At 36.5% G+C, this 24915-nt stretch overlaps 1 protein-coding gene across 2 annotated transcripts in view; it reads left to right on the forward strand.

Moving 5' to 3' along the window:
* Positions 1 to 24915, forward strand: part of galt (galactose-1-phosphate uridylyltransferase) — a 38508-nt gene that overhangs the window by 8328 nt on the left and 5265 nt on the right. For both annotated transcript variants that reach the window (XM_026174224.1, XM_026174225.1), the window contains exons 5-9: positions 3712 to 3841; positions 4407 to 4463; positions 10063 to 10185; positions 18190 to 18322; positions 20870 to 20953. In XM_026174224.1, coding sequence (XP_026030009.1) covers positions 3712 to 3841; positions 4407 to 4463; positions 10063 to 10185; positions 18190 to 18322; positions 20870 to 20953 — 527 coding nt within the window. The remainder of the gene's footprint in view (positions 1 to 3711; positions 3842 to 4406; positions 4464 to 10062; positions 10186 to 18189; positions 18323 to 20869; positions 20954 to 24915) is intronic.

Genomic DNA, 24915 nt, shown 5'->3' on the forward strand with positions numbered 1-24915 from the left:
TGCTGTAATGAACATTTAACATGTAGAGTAGTCTGATAAGTACCCCTTAGGTTTTTTTTTTTGCAATTTGTCTCAACATTGCACGGTCTGACCTTAGGGTGAACTTGCTGGAACATCCACTGCTGGGAACATTATTGCATTGTGTTAACAAACACCTGAATGCTTCAGGCCAGCAATCTGCCCAAACATCTGCTTTTACAGAGGTGATTACATTTGCGGAAGATCAATTAATCAAGCGTGTTTTATTAGCAGCACCTGGCTGTTACTCACCCCCTTAATTCCTATAGAAGCAATACGGATGTATTTAATTTTTCACAGGACCTCATGCATTAAAAAAAGTATTTTTGACATTTTACAACAGAGCCCAAAGTAAACTGTTTTAAAAGAGAAAGCTCACAGTTGCTTGATGTTGTGTTAGCTGCGCTACATGGTTTGATGAGCTGGTCAAACTGGTGCACAGTAAAAACTGCTGTTGGAAATATAAATAAAATTTCTGCTCTTCTCATAGCAAGTGCTGATATCTTCAGTGATCCTCTGACTTTTTGCTTTCTATCAGCTTCATTGTGTCAGATGTTTAATTTGTGCTGTTTGTTTACAAAAGTTGGTTAAAATGCCTAAACAACCCCCCACCCATGACCCTGAAAAGGATAAGCGGAAGAGGATGGATGGATGGTTTTGTATGGTGATCTGAAAGCAACCACATGCCATACCACATTAATGGAAAATTAAACTAGTCTTAACCCCAACTACTATTTTCTTAAACTTAACTATACACTTTAAAGATGTTTTGACCTCAAACTTGAATCATTCAGTTTTATGGTTAACTGCCCTCATATATCTGTGTAAATGTGACTCATGTTGGAAACACCCAGCTCCCATCTGCTCTATTAGCCTTCTCATGAACAATGTATAAACCAACATTCAGTTTTGCTCAGAGCGTAAACACCAAAGTCGTGTTCAATTATTGATCACACACTAGCTGCTTGGGCCCAAGAAGAGCCTGCCTGTTGATAGAAATTTCATTATTCTCACTCTGACAGTCAAGTTGATTTTCCTTGCTACTATAGATAAGCCTGAAAGCAAACACATGGAGACATGTCCTCTTGAAGTCACCACTACTACATGTGCGGACACACACACACACACACACACACACACACACACACACACACACACACACACTTAACATCTGTGCAAAGTTGATAAACCATTGTTAACCAAGCTCATGCTTTTTGTTTTTTTTGTTTTTTCTTTTTTTTTCTTAGCTGAATAAACCTTTATTATCGTTAGGAGTCTGGCTCATTAAATGTAACATACGATGTTATAGTTGTGACTAGGGCTGGGTATCGTCACTGATTTCTAGAATCGATTCAATTCCGATTCACAAGGTCCCGAATCGATTCGATCCACGATTCGATTTAATTCGATTCGATTCGATTTAAATCTGGGAAATTTTGACAGTCAGAGATATAATTCAGATCAGAACATTTACATATTTTTGTATCTATAAAAAGGAAGCTGACACTCTCAAGACTTTATCCAAGGTGTGAGCATCACAGCAGATGCCTTTGTGTCAAAGTAGCTGAAGATAAAACACAGAAAAACATGTAGGTGATTTTCCTGGCCTGGGATTTTATAAAAATATTCTGCAGTACATCAAAAACGAAAGAAAACCATTAATTAATCAACATTACCTCTGACGTTACAGCGGTTTTATTAGAGACATGGCTAAGCATTTTGCATTTTGAATAATTTTAAAAAGTTTCAATTTGTTCAGTATTGAACAGCAGAAATGAGGTTTTCTTTTCGGAAGAATGTAAAAGGGGAAAAAACAGCGGCCGACAGCGCTGTAAGCAACAGTAGACTTGTGCATAACAAGCAAGCAAATAATGAAGAAAGCGAAACTGTTCGAGAGAGGGGGGGAGAGGGGGAGGGAGAGAGGGAGAGAGAGAGAGCTGCGCATCGCAATGGAAGCAAAACAGTAAAAGAGTGAATTCATGACGATGTTTATGTGAAGCGTTTGGATCTTTTGCTGCTGATTCGGTCAATATTGTTTGGAGAGAGATCAAACTAACAACTTTAGAATCAGCGCATAAAGGGCGTGAACACAAAGCGCGGACCCGGATCAGCGAGCTGTCGGCTTTCAGCCCCGACTGTGAGAAAGGCGACATCTAACTGATTCTGATCCGCGGGTCGCGCTGTGTGTTTAAGTCTATGTGCAGAATCCCTGTACCTGCTCTCATTTACTGTTTGGTGGTTCTTGAAATTTTGTGAGATGTCACCAGAGATTCTGGCATTTCGGACAAAATAAATTTATATTAAAAAATCGATTCAGGATTTTAATGAATCGATTTTACGTTATCCAAGCCAGAATCGATTTTAATCGATGAATCGATTATAAAAACCCACCCCTAGTTGTGACAACTATTTTGGTTGCTTAAAAAGGTTGTTTTGTTTGGTTGCACAAAGGAAGACTCTCTAAAAATAACGCAAATAGTTGTTCACAGCTGTCATAGAATTCACATTTTTATATATATATATATATATATATATATATATATATATATATATATATATATATATATATATATATTTAGTTAGTTAGTTAGTTAGTTAGTTAGTTAGTTAGTTAGTTAGTTAGTTAGTTAGTTATTTATTTATTTATTTATTTTGAACCGTAGTTTAAATCTAGACTTTAGACTTTATTGCCAGGTGAGGTAGTTTAACTTATATAGTGAACATGAAGAATACACAATTCATTAATGGCACCTTCACTTTCTCACATATCCATCAGCATTTATTTCCATTCTCTTTTTTCCTGCAGACATTTTTTAGGGTTATTACTCTGTGTTCAGTTATTTGGCTCTGTTTTTCATAGACCAATTCCATTCTGTTTCCACTGACTATTTGACTTCACTTTTTATAATATTACCTCTTAAAAACAAGATTGAACTCAACCAGTAGTTGTAATCCATGTCTGTTTGTGACATTCATCTAAATCTAAAAGGAGCAAAATGTCAGCTTTGCTTTTATGTGCAGTAATTTTTCAACTGAACCCCAGGGCCCTGCCAATGTGAGAGTCAACAGAAAATCAAAAGTAAAGGCTATGTAGCTGTATTTGACAGGCAGTTTATGGGAAGTGCATAGCAATGACTTTTACCTTCCCCCAGATTATCACTTTGCTTTAATTAACCAGGAAATTCAAAAACAGAGCAAGGGTCTGTTTTATACTAAAACAATGACATCATTCAATTCTTATTATTCACAAGAAGAGCAACAGCAACAATGTAATGTGTCTTAAATGAATCTCTAACAACAAAAGGAACACATCACCCCAAATCCCTATAAAAAACTAGTGACATTTCCACCGTCTTATCTGCATTTAATGCTACTGTAAGTGCGTAGACTGTTGCCTGGATAGAAGATCGATTAAGCCACTATGACATTACCTTCTGGTGTGCAGGCTAAAATTTCTGAAGACTCAAATTTGCTGTTATTATAGGCATCGTAATAGGTTTTCTTGTTTTTGTTTTTGTTTTGTTTTTGTTTTTGGTAGTGCAGTGTTAAGTTATTAATGTTAATTAATTTTGAGAAGCTGATCCTGGTTAATTAATTCAGCAAGTGTTAGATTCTGTTTCAGTCTTTTAACACCAATAACCACCTTTCCTTCCTCTTTTTCTCTTTTTTTTCATTTTTAAATGCCTTCCTCAGTAAGGTCATGTGTTTCCATCCCTGGTCAGACGTCACGCTCCCTCTCATGAAAAAAGAAGAGGTTGTAAACGTGATAGACAAGTGGGCGGAGCTTGTTGAGGAACTAGGCACTATTTACCCATGGGTTCAGGTATGCAATATTCTCACTTTCTCTGACACGCACACACACACAAACACAGTCACATTATTGATTTTATTTTTCCCAGGGCTGGATACATCTAAAATTGTAACTGCTAACCTTTTTACCCTGTCACAAATCCTTCAATTTTCTGCCGTCTCTAGTTTTTCACGTTAATATGTATTTTATTGGATCACATAAAATTTTAATGACGCCTCCGGTCAAATTCACAAATTCAAACAGCTGTTTCAAATAAAGCAGGACATGGGCAAGATGTCTAACTTCAAATGTGCCACATGCCAAATATTAAATAATATTTTTGGAAGCTTTTTTTTGTTCATTTGTAGGATGTACACTTATTTGGACCCAACTAAAAAATACACCTTTTGTTTCAGTTCAGCATTTTGTCATAATTCCTTAGATATGGAAATTCATATAACACCTAATACTCAGATACTCATACTTGGTGTCAACCAATCCAGCCCAGAAAATGCATGCTGTTTAGATAAGAACAGCTATCTAAATCCTGTGTTAACTTCTGCTGCTTTGTTGTTGTTGTTGCTGCTGTTGTTTTTAGATCTTCGAGAATAAGGGTGCTATGATGGGTTGTTCAAATCCACATCCTCACTGCCAGGTAAGCGATGCACACATTACCTGATTTGGCATATGCACTGCAGTCATGGTGATGCTTGTTAGAATGCAAATGTCATAATGAGTTGAATCGACCATTAAACTGTCTTTAACCTGCCAGCTTCCTAGCAGAAAGTCTGTGTGATGTCTGATTGTGGCCATGTGAGAATAGTCTATCCTTCCTTCTGCATGCTCTGCGTTGGCAGCGACCTCACATTTCAGTAGTAATCTCCTCTTGTGTGCGACATGTGAGAAAGGGCAATTAAAACAATGCTGGATCTAATTTCCCACAAACTTTTCATCTTCATTGATAAATGAAATGTCCTCACAGTGAGAATAAGTGCAAGAATATATACATACACTCATTCCAGCTACTTTCATGTTGCAGCATCAAAACCTTAAATTCTCTTATCACACATTTGCAATACAAATCTGTCTCGTTGGTCCAATTTGCACATCTGAGCGACCAGTTTATGACAATGAAGATGAGAAGTGATTTTTAAAAAAAAAACCCCAACAGCAAAGCTTTCATATAAAAGTTTTTGAGCCAGACAAGCCTCAGCACAGAAGCTGTTAATTGACTTTTCATCCAGAAATTATCAACAATTCTGTATTTGTGTGTCGGTCATTTCTTCCTTTATTACTTTTTCTAAAGACAAATCACACCTTACAGCTTTGCTATTTTCTTGTGCTCATATTTTCCTGCCTTTTAATAAGGCAGAACTAAAACTTGAAATAGGGAGGCATTTCCTGTCAAACTGTCACCTTACTGTGTGATGTTGAGCAAACAACAGAGACAAAATCATAGAGATGTTTTAGCTCTGATAAACACCGCTGGGTTGATTTTCCTATGTTTTTTTAAAAGCATAGTTAAAATAATGTGTTGAAAACAAAGCTGATGTCACCCTCTTAACTCTTAAGCTTTATTAAAAGGATTTCTATTGGCTTAGTTGATTAGTTTCTTCCCTTTTGGCAATCAATGAAAAATAATAAATAAAATCAATAATATGCTCATCACTACACAGAAGCAAAACCATATTAGAATCTGAATCAGCTGCTATTTTCTGAAATATAGAAATGACCAACAGATGGCAGTACGCAACCTCAAAATAACAGGGTTGTAATAGAAATAATCCAAGTTTGTTGAAGATACGTATACTTTCTATACACCAAATTTCTATAATACACTTCCATTACTGTAAATAGATAAAAAGGACACATATGTATTTAGTTTTTCATGTCTGTTATAAAGATCAAGAATCAAACCTGGATCCAGTCTTTGGTGGGGCTTTTTGAAAATGTTTATTATTTATTTATTTAGGATTTTCCTGCAGACTAGATTTCCCTTGCTTTAGACATCAAAGTCCAAGAAAAGAGTGGTTTAAACGTGTGTTCGTCTATGTGTACAGCCAGGCAACCCCTCCAGGCCAACACATACGAAGGGTAGATCTAAGACTTTGAAGAATAATCAACAGAAAATGTTAATCATGTTCTGGAGGCAGCATTGCTTCTGATAACTTTGGTCTCAAAGGAAAAGAGCTTTATGTATTTTTATGTAAGTGGAGGAAGGAAAACATATGCCTCTGGAATAGTGATATAATTTTTTTTATGTAAGCAGTCCAAAGAATATAGAAAATTAATTTTGCAAAGTGCTACGAATTGACCGTGAGGACCAGATATTCATTGAGTTAATATTTATTTCCAGAGTATATATTTTATTTCAGATGTTATACTTGGAAGCTGAAGTAAAAGCCATGATGATGTTGTTATTTGCAGTAAAAGATAATACCTTTTTTTTCAGAAGTTTTATCTTGCCAGAGTAATTACATTCTTTGTTTTTCTTGTCTGTGTTCTCTTTAATTTTCTCTCTTTGAGAATTAGCAGTCTCCTGTTGGCCATTAATTAATGTACACAAAACACAGGTGTACAAATAGACCCAAAACTGCAGATGTTGGCAGGCATGTATGTATCTACACGTACCGGGAAGTATGAAGATAAACAGCATGTGCACATTTAATAAAAACACAACAAAGTCTGTTTCTTTCTGCCTTCCCAGGGTCATGCTTGAAAAAGCATGGTGCAGCCTTTAGCCAAAAGCCATTAATATGAACATAAATCTAGTTTCTACAGCAGTGATTGTGGAAAGGGTCTTATCGCAGCTTGAGGCAACATGCCAGGAAACATTAATAACTTCCAGCTGCTTAAAAGTATTACTTTATTGCATTTGTTTTATTACATGCTAAGTATTATTCATAAATCCAAACCCATGTTAATATGACAACTATTGGGCAAGGTCAGCAGAACTGACTGAAAGGGAAGAAGAAAATCTTGATTATCATCCATCTATTTCCTTCCACATACCCAATTCAGAGTTGTGAGGGCTATGGAGCCTATCCCAGGATCCTATCCAGTCTGTTGCAGGTCTAACACAGAGAGACAGACAAGCATTTGTGCTCACGTTCATCCCTACAGTTAATTTAAATCACCAGTTAACCTAACATGCATGTCTTTGAACTGTGGGAGGAAGCTGGAATACTCAGAGAGAAGCCACGTAGGCACCGTGAGAACATGAAAGCTCCAGCCTGCACTCAGTAGGAACCATTTTGCATTTCCACCTAAAATTTCTGTATTCAAAGCAGGAAAGGTTGACAGGTTCAAATCTGTCACTGTGTTATCCCTGCACTACATTATGGGTAAAAAAAGAAAAAAAGTCTGAAATCAGAAAGGAATCTCCAACACAGTGTAAAGCGGTGGTGTTTAAATCACGCTGCTGTTATTTTGTATATATTTATTTATATTTCTTCATACATTCTTATATAGTTCTATATTGTGTATTTTGTTGTACAGTTATTTTATTTTCAACTTTAATTTATATATTTTATCTTATTCTCCCAGTTAAATTTACCCTTCATTCTAATTTGTGTTGTACAGTTATTTCATTTTTAACCTTAATTTATATTTTATTCCTTCCTAGTTAAATTTACCCTTTTTAATTTTTCATATTTATTTCCTATCTTATTCATAGCCTTTTCCTTTTTTGTTTTCTTTAGGTCACGAGCAGTTGTCCAAGCATTTCACTACATATCGTACTGTGTATGACTGTGTACGTGACAAATAAAATTTGAATTTGAATTGATTTTGATTTAAAGTATCAGAGGATGCCTCCGGTTATTACTCTGTTCATCATATAGTGGAATGATTTAACTGGAAAATCTACTCCTGATGCCTGACACAAATATGCTATTTTCGATTTCAGAACACTATGGAAGACCTAAAAGATTCCAATAAAATTGACAAATATTAAAAAAGACATCCCACTAGAAAGCAAGATCACCGTAGTAGAAAGAAATACCTTAAAAGAACAGACGTATGCACACAAAGCAGCCACATACCTAATCAATATTCTGGTGAAGTTTTCAGTCTTTAGAGGATGAATATACAATGCATTGTCTACTCTGCATCCACACTAATGAGCACAAGTATATGTAGGGAGGCAGTGATGTTCTTAACAAACCCCAAATTAAATACAGTGCCTCATTCAAAACCTCAGTAACAGTTGTCTTAGGCAATCATTTAACGTGCACTGTCAAGTTGAGTTATTTGGCACTGCTTTTACAGCCATTAAAATCCTATATTTTGCATGGGTAATGCAAATGTATGGTCTGATGCTCACTATTATCCATATAAAGCTTCCCAGAATGCAGCTGAACTATAGTGTGAAACCAAAAAAATACTTTTGTTTCATAAATTTGCATGAATATGTTGCAGCATCATTTTCTCCAGGGATGCTCACTTTCTCAATCAGAGATAATACCATTGTTTCATTTAGAGTAAACATAGCCTGGTGGGGAATGCCAGTTGGTGGTTGATGAGAGCAAAGTTTGAACAATTTGTTTGTCTCTGTTAACGATCAAGACAGTTGTTTTATTTTATTTTTCTTGCCAGGTGCAATTATCACAAGAATTTAATTTTGTGTGTACAAAGCAAAAAAAAAAGGTTTCACAGGACTATGAGCAAGCACTTGGAAACATTGGAAAGGAAAACTCCCTTTGAATAGGAAGACACCTCTGGGAGAACCAGTATTGGGTTTGGCTGGTCTGGAACATTAAAACAATGCCTCAATTTTCCCAGGAATGGATGTCAGATGTCAGACTGTGCAGTGCCCAGTGAAAAATTAAAAGCTACATTTCAAACTCATCTACAGGCTTCAGTTAGCATGTTAAATATTAAAATTCCCAAGGGCACAAATAGAAAAGTACCAAGCAAGCATGGCTTGTTTGGAAGACAAACAAGCCATGCTTGTTCTTAAAATAACATGACAGCACATCTTAGATTTGCAAAGTTGCATTTGTACAAACCACAAAACTTTAGATTTTTCAGTCATTGAGTTGACCACAAACTCTTCTGTATTCCAAAATATTCATGAGTCAAATGTGAGGCTGTCTGAGAGCTAAGGCTTGCCCAAAACTGGGTAATGTAACAGGGCAGTGATCCCAAGCACAGTAGAGTAGACAAAAAAAAAATGCAGGTGTCGCAATGACAGAGATTTGTCATTTTTGCTAACTTTAAATTATTTTCCTGGAGTATTTTCACTATGTGTTTCCTTATAATTCACTTTCTTATTTACTTCCTTACTCACTAGAGAGTTTATTCACATACGTCTTAAACCTTAGAGCTCCAATTCTTGATTGGTAGTTGTCGACAAATTAAGCAAAAAGCCCAACAAATGTCAATAGATTATAATTATAAGCATTTGGCACCATATTTGAAACACAGCCTTGGTCCATTTGATTAGTTGCGTGTGATGAGCTTAGACAGTAGCAGAACAGCAGATTTCTAATGTGTAACAACTGTTTCAACTGCAGTAGATAATTTTGAGCCCATGTGCAATAGGATCTTATGACTTGCAAGTAATTCTTTTCCAACAGAAACTTTCTAGACCCACTGAGTGCCTCAGATGAAGACCCAGGTGTCGGCCAGATTTCATTAAGAATAGACAAGAACTTTATTGGAGGCAGAGAGAAGGGTGTCACAATAGTCCAAATCTATTTTTGTGAACCAAACCGGGTTCACAAAAGGTTCTGACTGGGGAGCACATCGAGAAAATACCACTTCAGGGCCAGTCAGTGCTTTTCACATTGATAAAGTACCTGTCTTAATTAAGTTTTAGTGTATGGGAACTGATTTTTACTTTGTATTGAAATAAATGAAAGCCTGTGGCTGCAGGGGAAAACCCATTTATCAATATGAGAAGCCTGAAAGAAAAGAAAGTGTTTTGAAAGCTTGAATTCTGCATCTGTAAAACATTTATTGATTGAGTGATATTGATAAATCACCCTATTAAATAGCAAATGTAATGTGGTCATTTGGAATCAGGGCAGTGGGGAAAAAGTGGGTAGATTCACTTAATAACCCTTTGATTATCTAAACACACTGTAGTGTAACCGCATGCGCGCGCGCACACACACACACACACACACACACACACACACACACACACACACACACACACACACATATATATTAAGTTATTCTATATTCTATGTTTTTCCATCTGTCATCATCATCATCATGATCATAATCAGCGTTCTGCTTTCATATAGGTGTGGGCCAGCAACTTTCTTCCTAATGAGCCGGCCCTGTCAGACCGCTGTCAGAGAGCATACTATGAGAAACACGGAGAGCCAATGCTGCTGCAATATGCCAAACGGGAGGCTGAGAAAAAGGTACGGCTCACACATAAACACATTGTTTTGGTAACCTTTAAAACACGTGAACATTTTTGAAATAGTAATTTGTAATCTGTAATTTAATACATTTTAATTCACAAAATAAACAAACAAAATATATAATAATTAATTAATGATAATTAATAATGTTTCTGAATGATTAGTTACGCCATCAGTTGTTTATTCAATAATTACATTTGGGTAATTTAAAATAATTATATTATTTATTGTATATGGAATTATAACAGCAAGACTTTCTTTTGCCGTGTGTCTAAAACTGTTGGACACAGAGATGGATGAAGGTGTACTGTGGTATCTGTGCCATGGCAGGACCCCATTTTAATACAGTATGCACCCTTTAAGCAAAATTTTCCATTGTCCAGTTTTAAGGTTGTGGATGAGTAGATTTTAAGCATGGTTTGTTAAATCCTACACTGTAGTTTTGGTGCATAAACCGAACTCATTCCATTGTGTAATTTTGTAATTATCTTTTAAGAGAAGTTTAATTACCTGTCAAGTTCCTATTTAATAACAGTAGCTATTATAAAGTGTTCCCAAAGCTTGTATTTTACTCTTCCTGTGAGGTCAGGTTATTATCAGATTCAAAATTTCTAAAGTCATGAATTATGGAAAGTGTATCCAGTGTATTATCCAGAAATTGATGTCTAATGTGTGCTCCACAAGGAGACGTACAAGAGATGTGGTCTCCCAGGTCAAATATGCAACTCAAACCATAATACATGATTCCGAAGGCCTGTTTAATCAAATGATTTTCTTAATATATTACTTCAGTTATTTTTTTGATATAATGTTGATGGAAATTCCTCTGCCGTAGTGTTTTTCTCACCATGACTGCTCTCTTTATCTGTCTACTTTACTACACTTTTCTGCCATGCTGCTCTTTTCCTCTCTCTTACTTATACCTCACCATTCTCTTTTGATTTCCCATCCACATCATCTGCCTGTCTCTTGGTCAGTGAAGCGTGTGATTGGACAGCAGAGATGCTCATTAACATAATGCTGCAGCATCAATCTTCAACCTGCCAGAAGAACAGGAAAACTCAGTGTGGGTGTATTTGAGTGATCTTTCAGTCATGTGTACAGCATCAGCAGCAGTAACCACTGAAGACAGCACTGAGTACATTTAGCAGGTTGGCAAATGTCTTATTAGTGAGCATACACTTAGCAGAAACCCAGAACGAATTGGGAGTGAATTTTTACATCTCTATCTGAAACCATGGAGAACTGGCTTACTTATGCCACTTTTAATATACTTAACCTCAGGTTATATTCACAGCTAAAACCCTTTTTTTGTAAACCTGCTTCACTTTTGTTTATCCACCCATAAGCTACCCAAATACCGTATTTTTTGGACCATAAGGCACACCGGATTATAAGGCGCATTAAACGAAAAAAAAAAAATCAGATCAAATTTTACTCAACTCATTCTTCTTGCTTCCTCCACTTCCGTACCATTGATTAATCAATGTTGAATTCTCTCGCAGCTCCTCCATTCCTGTGTTGTTGCAGTATATTAATGACTAACCTTGTATTGTGGATTAATTATCTCAATTCTCCTGACTGAAGTTTGGTCTGTTTACAGCATTGGGAACTTTTATCGAGTGGAAAAAAGTTAGCGTTCGTCCTCCAGCTTCACTGTTTATGTTATGCTAACATAGCTGTGTCGCTAGCAATCACGTAGCACATCATTATATACCAGCTAGCCGAACTTCAGTAACCCTACAAATGTCACTGCTGTTTACTTTCCTTTCTACATTTATGTTGGAAGTGATAGCTGAGCTGTACGTTTTAATTTTTTCAGAAATCTCTCAGTCAGAACATGCTATATAATGTTTAGGTAGAAACTAGTGAGCTAACTTCCTGCTAACTTAATTCCGTTAAATTTAATAAATTCTGTTTTCATGGATGCCTGGATGTTAAATTTAGTTGTTACACCTGGTAAAGCAGCAACGCTGATCATTTTATTAAAGATGAAAGAATTTAGACAGTGTTTAACTCTGAGTGATGCCGCAGTGTTCGTTTGACTTTGGGACCTGAAGTTGACGGAGTTTTGGACCCAGATTACTCCACGAGGCTCCTGACTACGGTAGCCGTAATGCTCAGACAATCCATCAAGCGGTGTGGCTTCGTAGCTTACCAAAGTCATACTAGAACATTTTTTGACAGAATTTTGAGCCCCGTGTACCACATAAAATCGGTTCGAGGTCAGTAAGCACAACCAGAATTCATACATAAGGCACACCGGATTATAAGGCGCACTGTTGATTTTTGACAAAATTAAGGGATTTTAAGTGCGCCTTATAGTGCGGAAAATACAGTATGCTACCAGTTGATCTTGTTGTAATGATATTACCTAGCTGTGCCTTCAGTTTTAGACTTCCACCTGTAAGATGTTCTTGTAGTTTGATGTAAATTTACTGGGGCAACTATTCCCAATTAAAGTAATGATATCACATTACTAATATCACAAACTATATTTTCTACCAAGATGACAAGAATGACTACATTTTCATGTCTACATTAAACCTGATATTAAAACCTACAGACAATAAAGTCAGAATTCTGACTTTTTTCATAATTCTGAGAAAGAAGACAGAAAATCAGGACTTTCTAAATAAATGTCTTTCTTTGGTTAATTCCTGCCTGCATCCTGTGTAAGGATCTTGGGCCCTCTTCATCACATTTCTCACACTATGTATAACCTACACACCATGACAGTTAATTGCCTTGACTTCACTTTTTTCTATATATTAAAGAGGGGAAGCGCACAACAATAAATATACAACATTATTAAATAGTGATGATCATGGTAGTTAGTTTTTGTTTTTGTTTTTTTTGTTTTTTTTTTACCAGAGAGTAGCCAGAGTAGCTCTTCCTTTTAAAAAGCAATGTTTGGGCAAAGTCAGACTGATGAGCACCACCTGCATACTTAATGTAAAGGCCTTGAAAGACTGATACCAATCATTTTATATAAATATTTGCAAGAAAGGAAATCATTTTTTATCCATAATGTTGAACTTTTTTATTTTACTTTTTAGTTAGGATGATTCATCAGTTAACATTTATGAACACACACATACACACGTGCACATGCACGCATAGACTCAAATAAGCCTTTTAAATATAAAAAGACCCTTAACTTCTTTTCTGTTAGTTGCTAAAGTTTCACTTTTGGTTTGTAAACTGTTCATTTTCCTGCTCATTTACCGTAAATTGTGGTCATTATTATTTTGATTAGATATTAAAAATGCAGCTGAAAGTCACATACAACTAGACAGTGATATTTTTCTACTTGTAGCCTACTCTTGAATTGAAAGCGTTTTTGTTTTTTTTGTAGTTGTTTTTTTTTTTTATGCCAAAAAAGTATTTCAAGTTTAAGAATGGGTGAAGAGCGTTTCAGATTAACTGCAAGGAGTAAAGTAAGACGAAGGCAGAGAAGCAAGTAGATGGAACGAGAGACAGAAAGAACAAAAGAAGCTTGCAGGAGTCGAGTGGAGATAGAGAGAGAGGAGTGAAGGCACAAACAGAGATGCAAAGTCACAAAGAGAGAAAGACATGCAGGTGAGAGGAAAAAAGAAAAAATCAGACAGCCTCTGATTCATTCAGGGAATGAGCTGACCTGTTCTACTGGGAGTGTGTGTCTGTGTGTGAGGGAGATAGAGAGGATAGCATTAAGGCTTTGAGAAGAGCAGAGTAGACACTTGAATCTCCTAGACAGGTACTCATGGGGACTGACCTTTATAAAATCAGTGTGAAAGTAGAAGTGTGTGTGTGCAAAAAAGCCTTGTCGTCTTCTAACGTCTCTCTCCTTCTCTCCCTCTCGCTGGCTCCTTGCTCCTGTCTCTCTGACCTCGTGGTTAGGACCTTAAATTGGCACACTGCCGTGTTTAGAGGACTCTGAATTGGTCTTCGGCTCCCAGGTGACACTCTTGACTTTGAAACAAAAACTTTCTAAGCTAATTGAATAAAACTCCTTGGGATTTGCTGTCCGTGAAGTGTCTGTTTTACGCCACCCTTCGCTTCCTCTCTGTCATTTAATAGCACCTCCTCTTCAATCTTTCCTCACCATTCTGGCTCTCAGTTTTCCATCTTCATTGTGTTTCTCTGTAATTCTGTTGAAAGTACTGAAGACAAAAGAACTTGAGTAGGCTTGAGGATAAAGAATAAAAAAACTGAGAGTTAATAGAACAAAAATAGAAGAAACTATGTAGATATATGTAGCGTAAGTGCTTTTAGGTTAAAAAAATTTTTATGGTTAAAAGCATAAAATGTGAGTCATGGTGATTTGATTAAATAATTTGCATTAAAATATTATACAGTTTTCTTTACAGTGTTGCGCTACATCATCCCTTTTAAAAGATAAATAAATAAAGCGTATGTGGTGAAACAGAAGCCATGGTCTCTGTGGTATTACTCCAGGCACTAAGTAGAATTCTATACAGCAAATTCACTTGATTAGGAGAACTGAACATTTTGTGATTCTGTTAGATTACTTTGTGTTTTCCCCCCACAGTTATTTAACAGCACATTATTCCCTGTAGATCCATTAATTATGCACTAATGCCTTTCTGGGCAAGCTTGTTCAAACCTGTGGAAGAATTATAGCTCCGACTCTTATCTGGCTAGAAGTGTGATTACTGATAATTAGGTTTATAGTAGTATTGCACAACAACTCTAGTTCTGGGGTTAGAAACACAGTGATGGGAAATGACAGAATGAGTCACAATACATTATTTTCTGCTGGTGTGGGGGATGTCTTGAATACCTGGAGGAAATCCAGGGTCCAAAATTCGGCAATCACCGCACAGAAGGTGCAACAAGGGTGAACAACATGCTGGTAGAAACATGTTCAGTATTTAAACCTTTGAACTATTGTTAATTGTTTTCTGTTAGTCTAACTCCCTTTGCTCAGGTTGGATTGTAGGTATGTTGCTAGACTCTGATAAGTTATGATTTCTGATGTGCAAATGGTTGCAAATAAAAAGAGTGAAGGAAATCAAAAATCAGGCAAACTAGGTGTACACTGAATAATTAAAGCACCTTTCAAAAACAGAATTTGCACAGTGCTTTCAGAGGCAAGTACAAGTAGAAATTTGAAAAGAAAGCCAGAGGTTATGGCCAGAAATAAAACTGTAAAATTAAACTGAGGTTAAGAGACAGAAAAACACTGCATACAAAATACACAAGACAGTCAAAAAAGATACACAAATAACAACAAAATAAAGAACAAGAAAGAGAGCGCAAACATCACATAAAAGCAAGTTTATGAAAATGTGTTTTTTGGAATTAATTTGAGACAAGTCACAGATTTTCCAAGACTTATATACTCAGGTGGGTTATTCAAAAGGATATTCTAAGCCTTGAATTTGGAAACACCAGGAGGGCAGCACTTGAGGATCTAAGGCTGTAAGATGGCTGATATCGGGGTAACACATCTGCTATGTAGCCTGGAGCCAGATCAAAACATGCTTTAAAAGTGATAAGTAAAATTTAAAAACAATCTCAAAATTACAAGAAGCCAGTATAGAGAAGGTATGTGTATTTATTTCCTTTGACAATGCATTGTGTTGAGTTGTTGATCTGTGTATTATTTTATTCTTGTCTCTTACAAACCTTATGATTATACACAGCACACTATAAAATCATTTTAGTACCATTTTGAGAGATGTGATTCACTGAGTGCTCCATTCAGCATTATCAATTTAACACAAACTTTACTTTTGCAGTTAGGCTCTGGTAAATCCTTTCTTCTATCAGTGATCCTTGGATTGTTTCTGCTCGTTGACTTGAATTCAACTTGTTCTTTTTAGGCAAGCGAAATCACACATCATACAAGCCTGTGTGCAGTGTGTCAATTAGGTGCTATGGATGATGGAAACCAAGAAGTGCAGTTGTATAGCTGATGATTTTGGCTTTCTGCCACAGTTCTTTTCAGTCTCAATACACTCACAGATCAGATTTCAGATTTCCAGCTTTTATAAATTCACTCTTCACCTGGCAGTACTAAGCAACAGACAGGCATCTTGGCTTCATATCTTTGGTTAAAGAACCCTTTGAGGTGTTAATTTATCAGGTCTGTGCTTTGATAACAATAAGCAGTGAGTTCTGTTAGGAAATACATGCAAACAAACAGAACCTGGAAGTAAAATGCAAAGAGGAAAAAACGATTGCATGTATTCTGTTGGGATTACTAGCCAAGTTGCATCAGATTCATGCTAGTGATTTAACACACACACAAGCATGTGCACACACTTATCTATTTTTGATGGATTGTAATAGCAAGGTCAGGGCTTGTTTGTGCCCATTCATCAGCTTGTTAATTCTTGGCTTCAGACACATTTTGCATATAAACAATTTATGATAATTAGGCTACTTGCTGCGAACAGCCAAACCTGACTGACTCATTATATTACCATTTTGAACCCACTTTGTTACAACATGCTCTTTTCTTTTTTTTAACTTTATGGCTCCTTTTTCTAGTGTAATAAGCTAAAGGGATCAAATTACTACTTTCAACATGTGTAGGGTAATTTTAGTTTAGCAAACATAAGTGTGAATGTTCCTGTGTAGCATCGGGTATATCTTTATGTATCATGGAAATTTTCTTTTCTCTTTTTTTTCTGTTTGCATAATATAAGACAGCAAAACCCTATACAGGTATACAGTATCTGTATGACACATACCATAAAAGGTATAATTACAGTATACAATAATGTGGAAAGTTTTTTTTTGTTAGGAAAATGGGAAATGGGTGCGGCGCAAAACATGAAACAAATGGAGATGCACAATACAAGGCAAAAACTAAGTTTGTACAATTTAATGGGCTTGAAAAATCAACATTTGGTATGATCTCCTTTTATTATTCAACATAGCATGAACTGTCTTCATAGCTTCTTGAAGGACTATTGCCTGAAATGCAGCCCCAAACCATGACAGAGCCTCTATTGTATTTTACAGTCAGCTGCAGACTTTTACTGTTTACCTTTCTCAAATTTGGATTTATCACTCCATAAGACCTGTTGCCACTGATCTTTCTTGTCAGTTCTTGTGTAATTTGGCAAACCTCAATTTTTGTCTCCTTGTTTTTCTTGCTTACAAATAGCTTCTTGACAACCAATCTTCCAATGAGACCATTTCGATGAGGTATCAGTAGATGGGTCAGATGCACCTCTCAGGTCCTGTGTCAGGTCTTTGCTGCACGTTTTCCTATTTCTTAAGGAAATGACTTTCAGATACTGTTTATCTGTTGTAGGTCAATTTTGTAGCCCTGTTCCTTTTTTTGTCGTCTATTTGTTTGATTTCCTCAAAATTCTTAAGGACACACTTAACATCCTGGTGAGATATCCCAAGCTTTTTGATAACAGCTCTTTGGGAATCACCTTGTTGATATGAAAATACTATATTATGCCTGTCAAAGTGTTATCTTTGGCTTTTTCATAAATTCAAGGAAAGCACGTGACCAAAAATACCTAAAGATACAATTAAATGTTGCTTCTTTGCTTTGTTCTCTGTTAGGTGTACACGGGACACTGTTGAGTCATCCCTTGAGTCAGGTGTCTTTTTTATGCTTGAATGATTCATAGGTTAGTGTTAGGTGTCTCAATAAATAAACACACATTCCTATGAAAATGGTCGGGTACAAGGACTGGAGTGAAAATGAATGTAAATCAGCCAATGTACAAAGAAAAGCTTTGGAAGTTATTCAGAAAGGCTGAAGAAACTATTGCTAAGGCAACTTTAAAAATATAAAAAAAAGTCTGGCTTATTAGAACTGAGATTTAAATAAAACCTTGGAGGCTAAAGACTTTTGCACAGCAGAAGTAATTTTGGTTTGTAAAAATGGTAATGTGATGACCTCATGAAGTATCTGGGAAGCCACTTTAGCTTTGTATCAGCAATTTAGGCTTTATATTATTGATATGTAATACATAATTCTGCTTCTTTGCACACTTTAAAACATGTTAATGTGTATCCTCTTAGGAACGTGTTGTGGTGGAGAGTTCTGATTGGCTGGCAGTGGTTCCATATTGGGCAACTTGGCCCTATCAGACATTGTTGTTACCAAGACGACATGTCCTCCGAATCAGTGACTTGACAACAGAGGAAAGAGAGGGTAAGTGTGTGTTTTAAGACTGTCTGTGTGTAAGGATACTTACAGAGTTAGTGACTGAGAGAGTGATACGGCAATTTAGAGTTCTCTGAGGTGAAACTGTGATTGAGTGAAGAACATGCAGCTTTGATTTCTGATATGTATCATCTTCAAAGTAGAAAAAGTATATAATTTTAGACCCTTTTACACACTTTAAGTTCAAAAAGTGTTTTCTAAGCTGTTTAAGTACTATGTAACTACAGAAGAGTATTACCTTTTAATACATTTGTCAAATCCTCCACTATGTGAAATTGTTGTAACTGATTACTTAATTTTTTGTTATTGTTTTGTTTTTGCAATTTCTTTTTGTAAAATAATGATTAACTTTATCTTTCGGTTTTCGTGTTAACACTATTCCAAATAATTAATCACTGTTAAAGTATGGTTTAGTGGTTTACATGCATTTAAGGTTAAAGACATTATAGACATTATATACTTGATTAAAATTGCAAATACATCACCTTTTCTCCAACATATACAGTGGGGCAAAAAAGTATTTAGTCAGCCACCGATTGTGCAAGTTCCCCCACTTAAAATGATGACAGAGGTCAGTAATTTGCACCAGAGGTACACTTCAACTGTGAGAGACAGAATGTGAAAAAAAAATCCATGAATCCACATGGTAGGATTTGTAAAGAATTTATTCATAAATCAGGGTGGAAAATAAGTATTTGGTCACCTCAAACAAGGAAAATCTCTGGCCCTCACAGACCTGTAACGTCTTCTGTAAGAAGCTTTTCTGTCCCCCACTCGTTACCTGTATGAATGGCACCTGTTTGAACTCATCATCTGTATAAAAGACACCTGTCCACAGCCTCAAACAGTCAGACTCCAAACTCCGCCATGGCCAAGACCAAAGAGGTTTCGAAGTACACCAGGAAAAGTATTGTAGACCTGCACCAGACTGGGAAGAGTGAATCTACAATAGGCAAGCAGCTTGGTGTGAAAAAATCAACTGTGGGAGCAATCATCAGAAAATGGAAGACATACAAGACCACTGATAATCTCCCTCGATCTGGGGCTCCATGCAAGATCTCATCCCGTGGGGTCAAAACGATCATGAGAACGGTGAGCAAAGATCCCAGAACCACACGGGGGGACCTGGTGAATGACCTGCAGAGAGCTGGGACCAAAGTAACAAAGGTCACCATCAGTAACACACTACAACGGCAGGGAATCAAATCCCGCAGTGCCAGACGTGTTCCGCTGCTGAAGCCAGTGCATGTCCAGGCCCGTCTGAAGTTTGCCAGAGAGCACATGGATGATACAGCAGAGGATTGGGAGAATGTCATGTGGTCAGATGAAACCAAAGTAGAACTTTTTGGTATAAACTCAACTCGTCGTGTTTGGAGGAAGAAGAATACTGAGTTGCATCCCAAGAACACCATACCTACTGTGAAGCATGGGGGTGGAAACATCATGCTATGGGGCTGTTTTTCTGCCAAGGGGACAGGACGACTGATCCGTGTTAAGGACAGAATGAATGGGGCCATGTATCGTGAGATTTTGAGCCAAAACCTCCTTCCATCAGTGAGAACTTGAAAGTCCTGGAGTGGCCTAGCCAATCTCCAGACCTCGACCCCATAGAAAATCTGTGGCGGGAGTTGAAAGTCCGTGTTGCTCGGCGACAGCCCCAAAACATCACTGCTCTCGAGAAGATCTGCATGGAGGAATGGGCCAAAATACCAGCTACTGTGTGTGCAAACCTGGTAAAGACCTATAGTAAACGTTTGACCTCTGTTATTGCCAACAAAGGTTATGTTACAAATTATTGAGTTGTATTTTTGTTATTGACCAAATACTTATTTTCCACCCTGATTTACGAATAAATTCTTTACAAATCCTACCATGTGGATTCATGGATTTTTTTTTTTTCACATTCTGTCTCTCACAGTTGAAGTGTACCTCTGGTGCAAATTACTGACCTCTGTCATCATTTTAAGTGGGGGAACTTGCACAATCGGTGGCTGACTAAATACTTTTTTGCCCCACTGTAAGCCAATGACAGAATGTTTTTGAACTGTGTGTTACAAATATTTTAGCTCTCAAAGATAAAGATAGATAAAGATAAAATTAAAGAAGAGATCATATTTTAGATATTAGAAGTGAAACTACTGATTAATTGTGACAGATTACTTTGAATATTTTTTTATTTATCTGTCGTGTGTGTGTTTGTGTGTGTGTGTGTGTGTGTGTGTGTGTGTGTGTAATTGTTTGTATACTAATAATTCTGGACTTTTTTCTTTTATATTCCAGTTTCCCTCCAAAATACTGATTTTTTTATTTTTAAATTTTTCAGTTCAAAGTTTTTTTGCTTGCATTTGTTTCTCATTTCACATTTAAAGTTTTTTTTTTCACTCTTACACCCTTGCTTCAGCTTCCCTTCCTCATGTAGTTAATTTTTAACTATGCGCACAGGTATATAAGTATATGTAAATGTGTTCATGCTCCCTATTTCCCACACTATTTGCCTTTAGTCATTATATCTATGTCTGTGTTACTGTTTGTCAGGTCTGGCTGCCATTATGAAGCGACTACTGACCAAATATGACAATCTGTTCGAAGTCTCTTTTCCATACTCCATGGGCTGGCATGGTAAGACAAAAAGTGGCATGGTCGGGGGGGGGAATTAAAAAGAAACAGTCATATTTTTATGATATTTTAAGAGAGTGAAAGAAATATGAGAGACAGGTGGCAGAAAACTTTCAAGATACTTTTAGTTTAAATAAATAGATGGATGTATCACATGTAGACTACTACAAAATATTGTAATATATCCATATAATAATATAAAATGACACAGATTGTATATCTTTTCTTCTGTGAACTGTCACAGTGGATTTTAAATCAGTCAATCAAGGTGTGATTGAAGTGCAGACTCTCAGTTTTAAATCAAGAGGTTTACTAAACGTATTGCCTTAACTGTTCAGCAATTATAGCCATTTTTATGCAATGCCTCATTTTCAAAATTAACTGAACAAACTAACAATTTTAAATATTAGGAGGTTTTCACTACTTTGCATTCAGTTACTGCCTGACATCTAGAACCCCAAATGATGCATTTTCTCCTTTGAGATGCTTTGCTAGGCCTTTACTGCAATCACTTGGCTTTTGCTTTGTCCATCTCTAGTTCTTTGGTTTTGTCTTTAGCAACTGAAGTGCATGCTCTATTGGTTGAGATCAGGTGAGTGACTTGGCCGTTGAAGGATGTCCAATTCCTTTTCCTTGAGAACCTCTTTGTTCGCTTTTGCACTGTGCTTTGGGTCATTATCAGTTTATACTGTAAAGTTCCATCTAATCAATTTTGCATGATTTGACTGAATCTGAGTGATCAGCTAGTGCAGTTATTATAGAATAATCTATAAAAATGTGTGTTTTCAAGTGTTTTCATAGTCAGTATTTAAATGATTTCTCATACCACACCAAATTGGCACCAATGAGAAGTCATATGGAAGGAGGGTGATTAAAATTCTGTCACACCTTATGTTTTTGACAGCCCCGCAGATTTTTAATACTGAAAATCCACCCCACTTTGACCTCATATGCATTATATTTTCTGCAACACAAGATTAAAGATGCCACTTCTTGCCTTTTTCCTTACATCCTCTGGTTTTTCTTTGAGCTTTCAATTGCTTTTCTCCACCTCTTGTTATATTTAATTATTTGTGCCACCCTTTCTCCATTAAGTCAACGTTCACCCTGTGACATGCTTTTTAATAATGGCAGATCGGCATAATTAACATGCAGAGGACTTCTCATCCCCAGTCTTCCACCTATCTCCTTGATCGGTCTTTTCTCCCCAGCATAATTTTGCAAAGGCACTTCATCATACACAACACAAAATGAACATATGAATATTGATCAGCTCGTCCAATGTCACTGGAAAGATATATGTTCGTTAAGGTGCAACACACGTTTTCTGATGTTTAGATAGCTCTTGCTGCAATTGCATCATCTCTGCCGTAATAAATTGGTTGATAAAGTCTCAGCTTTGACATCAGCCACTTACTGTGTTACCACTTTAGTGTGCACTCAGACACATTGAAATATTTACATTTTTAAAACTTCTACAAAAGATACAACCTTTTTGTCTCTTATGTAAAACAGGAGATCTTAGGCTACGTTCACACTGCAGGTCTTAATGCTTAATTCCGATTTTTTGATCAAATCCATTTTTTTTGTCTGCTCATTCACACTACAAATAAATTGTGACAGCAAACGCGCTCTAGTGTGAACCCTCAAAGCGGCCCGCATGCGCAAAAGAAGACATCACACACAACGCGCTCTGTTTAGACCCAGACCAAACAGTATTATTTGACTGTTTCAGACTTTACGTTTCCCAATTTTGCCTTAAGTTATAAAGTTATTTTGTTATTTACATATGGAGTAATAATGATCCTTATTGCTGTTTTAGAGAGGAGCCATGCTTCAAAGGATGCAGATTTCTGTCAGAATCTGCAGATTATACAGTACAAATAAAATGTTCCTCTACACCGGATGGCCAGGAAGCGTTAACGATGTCTTCTCGGGCGCTTCTCCGGCGCTGATAATTGGTGTCTGTTTTGTGTCAGTGACGTAAAAGACGGATTTAATGCGACATGACCGTTCAAACAGCAGACACTTTCTAAAACATCAGATATGTATCGGATTCAGTACCACATATGAAAGTGACCCAGATCGGACTTGAAAATGTCGGATTTGTGCTGTTCACACTGTCATACCATAATTGGATATGGGTCGAAGTGTTCTCTTTGGATTAATTGTGCATCTAGGGCTGCAGTTTTAATCTTAATCATGATTTTGGCTTCTTACAATTAAATGACGATGATCGAGTGATGTTTAAATTGCCCACTCCACCAACAGAACATGAAGCAAAAGCAAATAAAGTGTCCTCTAAATATTCACTGCCTGAATATTTCCCTGAGTATACCAGCCAGTTTTTTTCTGTGCCATGCAGCTTGAAGTTTCCTGCACCAGTCTAGAAAAGTAACAATACATTAAAAAGAAAAAGATGTACAACAAAGTTCAAATGTCTGCCACAGCAGAAGTTTAAGAACTTTCCCTTGAAGTGGATCAACATCCATTATTTATAAGTGCTTTGGATTGAGCAAAAGTGATGTTAACCAAGAGCGAATCATATGCAAAGAGTTCACTGCAAAGTTACACAACTGCCTGGAAACACAAATGACAAAACTACAGTATAACTAATGCTTGAAGGCCAAGAAAAGCAAAGCAGCTGCTGCTAATATAAATTGTCCAGCATTAACAATCCATCCAAATCAAAAAGATCCACTGAAGATGTGAAAATAGTGTTCTGTTTACAGATGCAATGAACAAATTCTGTCAGTAAAATCAATGAATAGTCATGACAAATAATCATGATCTCAATATTGATCAAAAATAATCACGACAATCCTTGACTAAGCAACCCTTGTGTCAGCTATAACATTTGGCAGAGGAGGGATGCTATTTTGTTTGGGTTTTTTGTTTTTTTTTATGTTCTGGGTTGGGCTGTGCTCCTAAATTCCAGTGAAGGTAAATCTCTAAACTTTAGTTTACAATTTTAGACAATTCTGTGCTTCCAAATTTGGATGAAACATGGTTGAATGTCTTTGGTGAGAAAGAACTTTGCTGGCTTACAAAGAGCCCTGACCTTAACCACACAGAACACCTTTGGGATAAATTGGAACAGAGATTGTTGTTGGACGGTAGGATCTCGCTTGCAGTGACTGACCTCATCAGTTGTTTTCCTGGATGAATGGGCAAAGATTCCCATAAACATACTCTAAAATATTGTGTAATTCCTTCCCAAAAGAGTGGAAGCAGTCAAATCAATAGACTTAGAATGAGATATCATAAAAGCCCCTTTAGGTGTAGGAGGCCCATTACTTATTTATTTATTTTTTCATCCATGTAATGTCTTTATAGCATTTTTTGCTAAAAAAAAAAAGAAAAGAAAAAAATGCGTGAAGTCAGAAAAGGTATTTGAATTTACATTTCAGGTTGAACCGATCAAGTCATATCCTCTGAGGAAAGCTGAATTTGTTGTTGAGTTACAAGTCATTGCGAATTGAATATATAACAGTGGTTTGGCATGGAACTGAAGACACGTTTTGCCTTTGTGATGAAATAAATTTACATATTTATAAAATGCTGCAGGTGCCTCTTCTAAATGTTTTGCTGCTCTTTTGTATTTTCAGTTTAACAAATGTTTATTTGCCGTCATGTATTTCAATGCTGCGCCCATTTTTCTTGTACCTCCCCGTAATTTATAACTCATAAGGGAAATGAAAGAACAGCAAAGTGAAAAAGCAAATAAACTTGTGGGAACTGTAGAAAAATATCACTTTTGCAATTTATATTGGATATCAAATATCAGCCCAAAATAAGTTTTCTGAGGTGAAGAAGCAACTTGTACACAAAAGCAAGATTTCAAACTTTATCCAGAAAGTTCTCTGCTTTTTACAGAGGTGCTTCGTGAATGTACTGGCTGATAGTAACCTGTGCTTTAGAAAGTAAAGGAAATACATTACATACTGTGAGTCAAGCCACAGAAA

This window comes from Astatotilapia calliptera, chromosome 7 (genome assembly GCF_900246225.1).
Source record: "Astatotilapia calliptera chromosome 7, fAstCal1.2, whole genome shotgun sequence".
NCBI lineage: Eukaryota > Metazoa > Chordata > Actinopteri > Cichliformes > Cichlidae > Astatotilapia > Astatotilapia calliptera.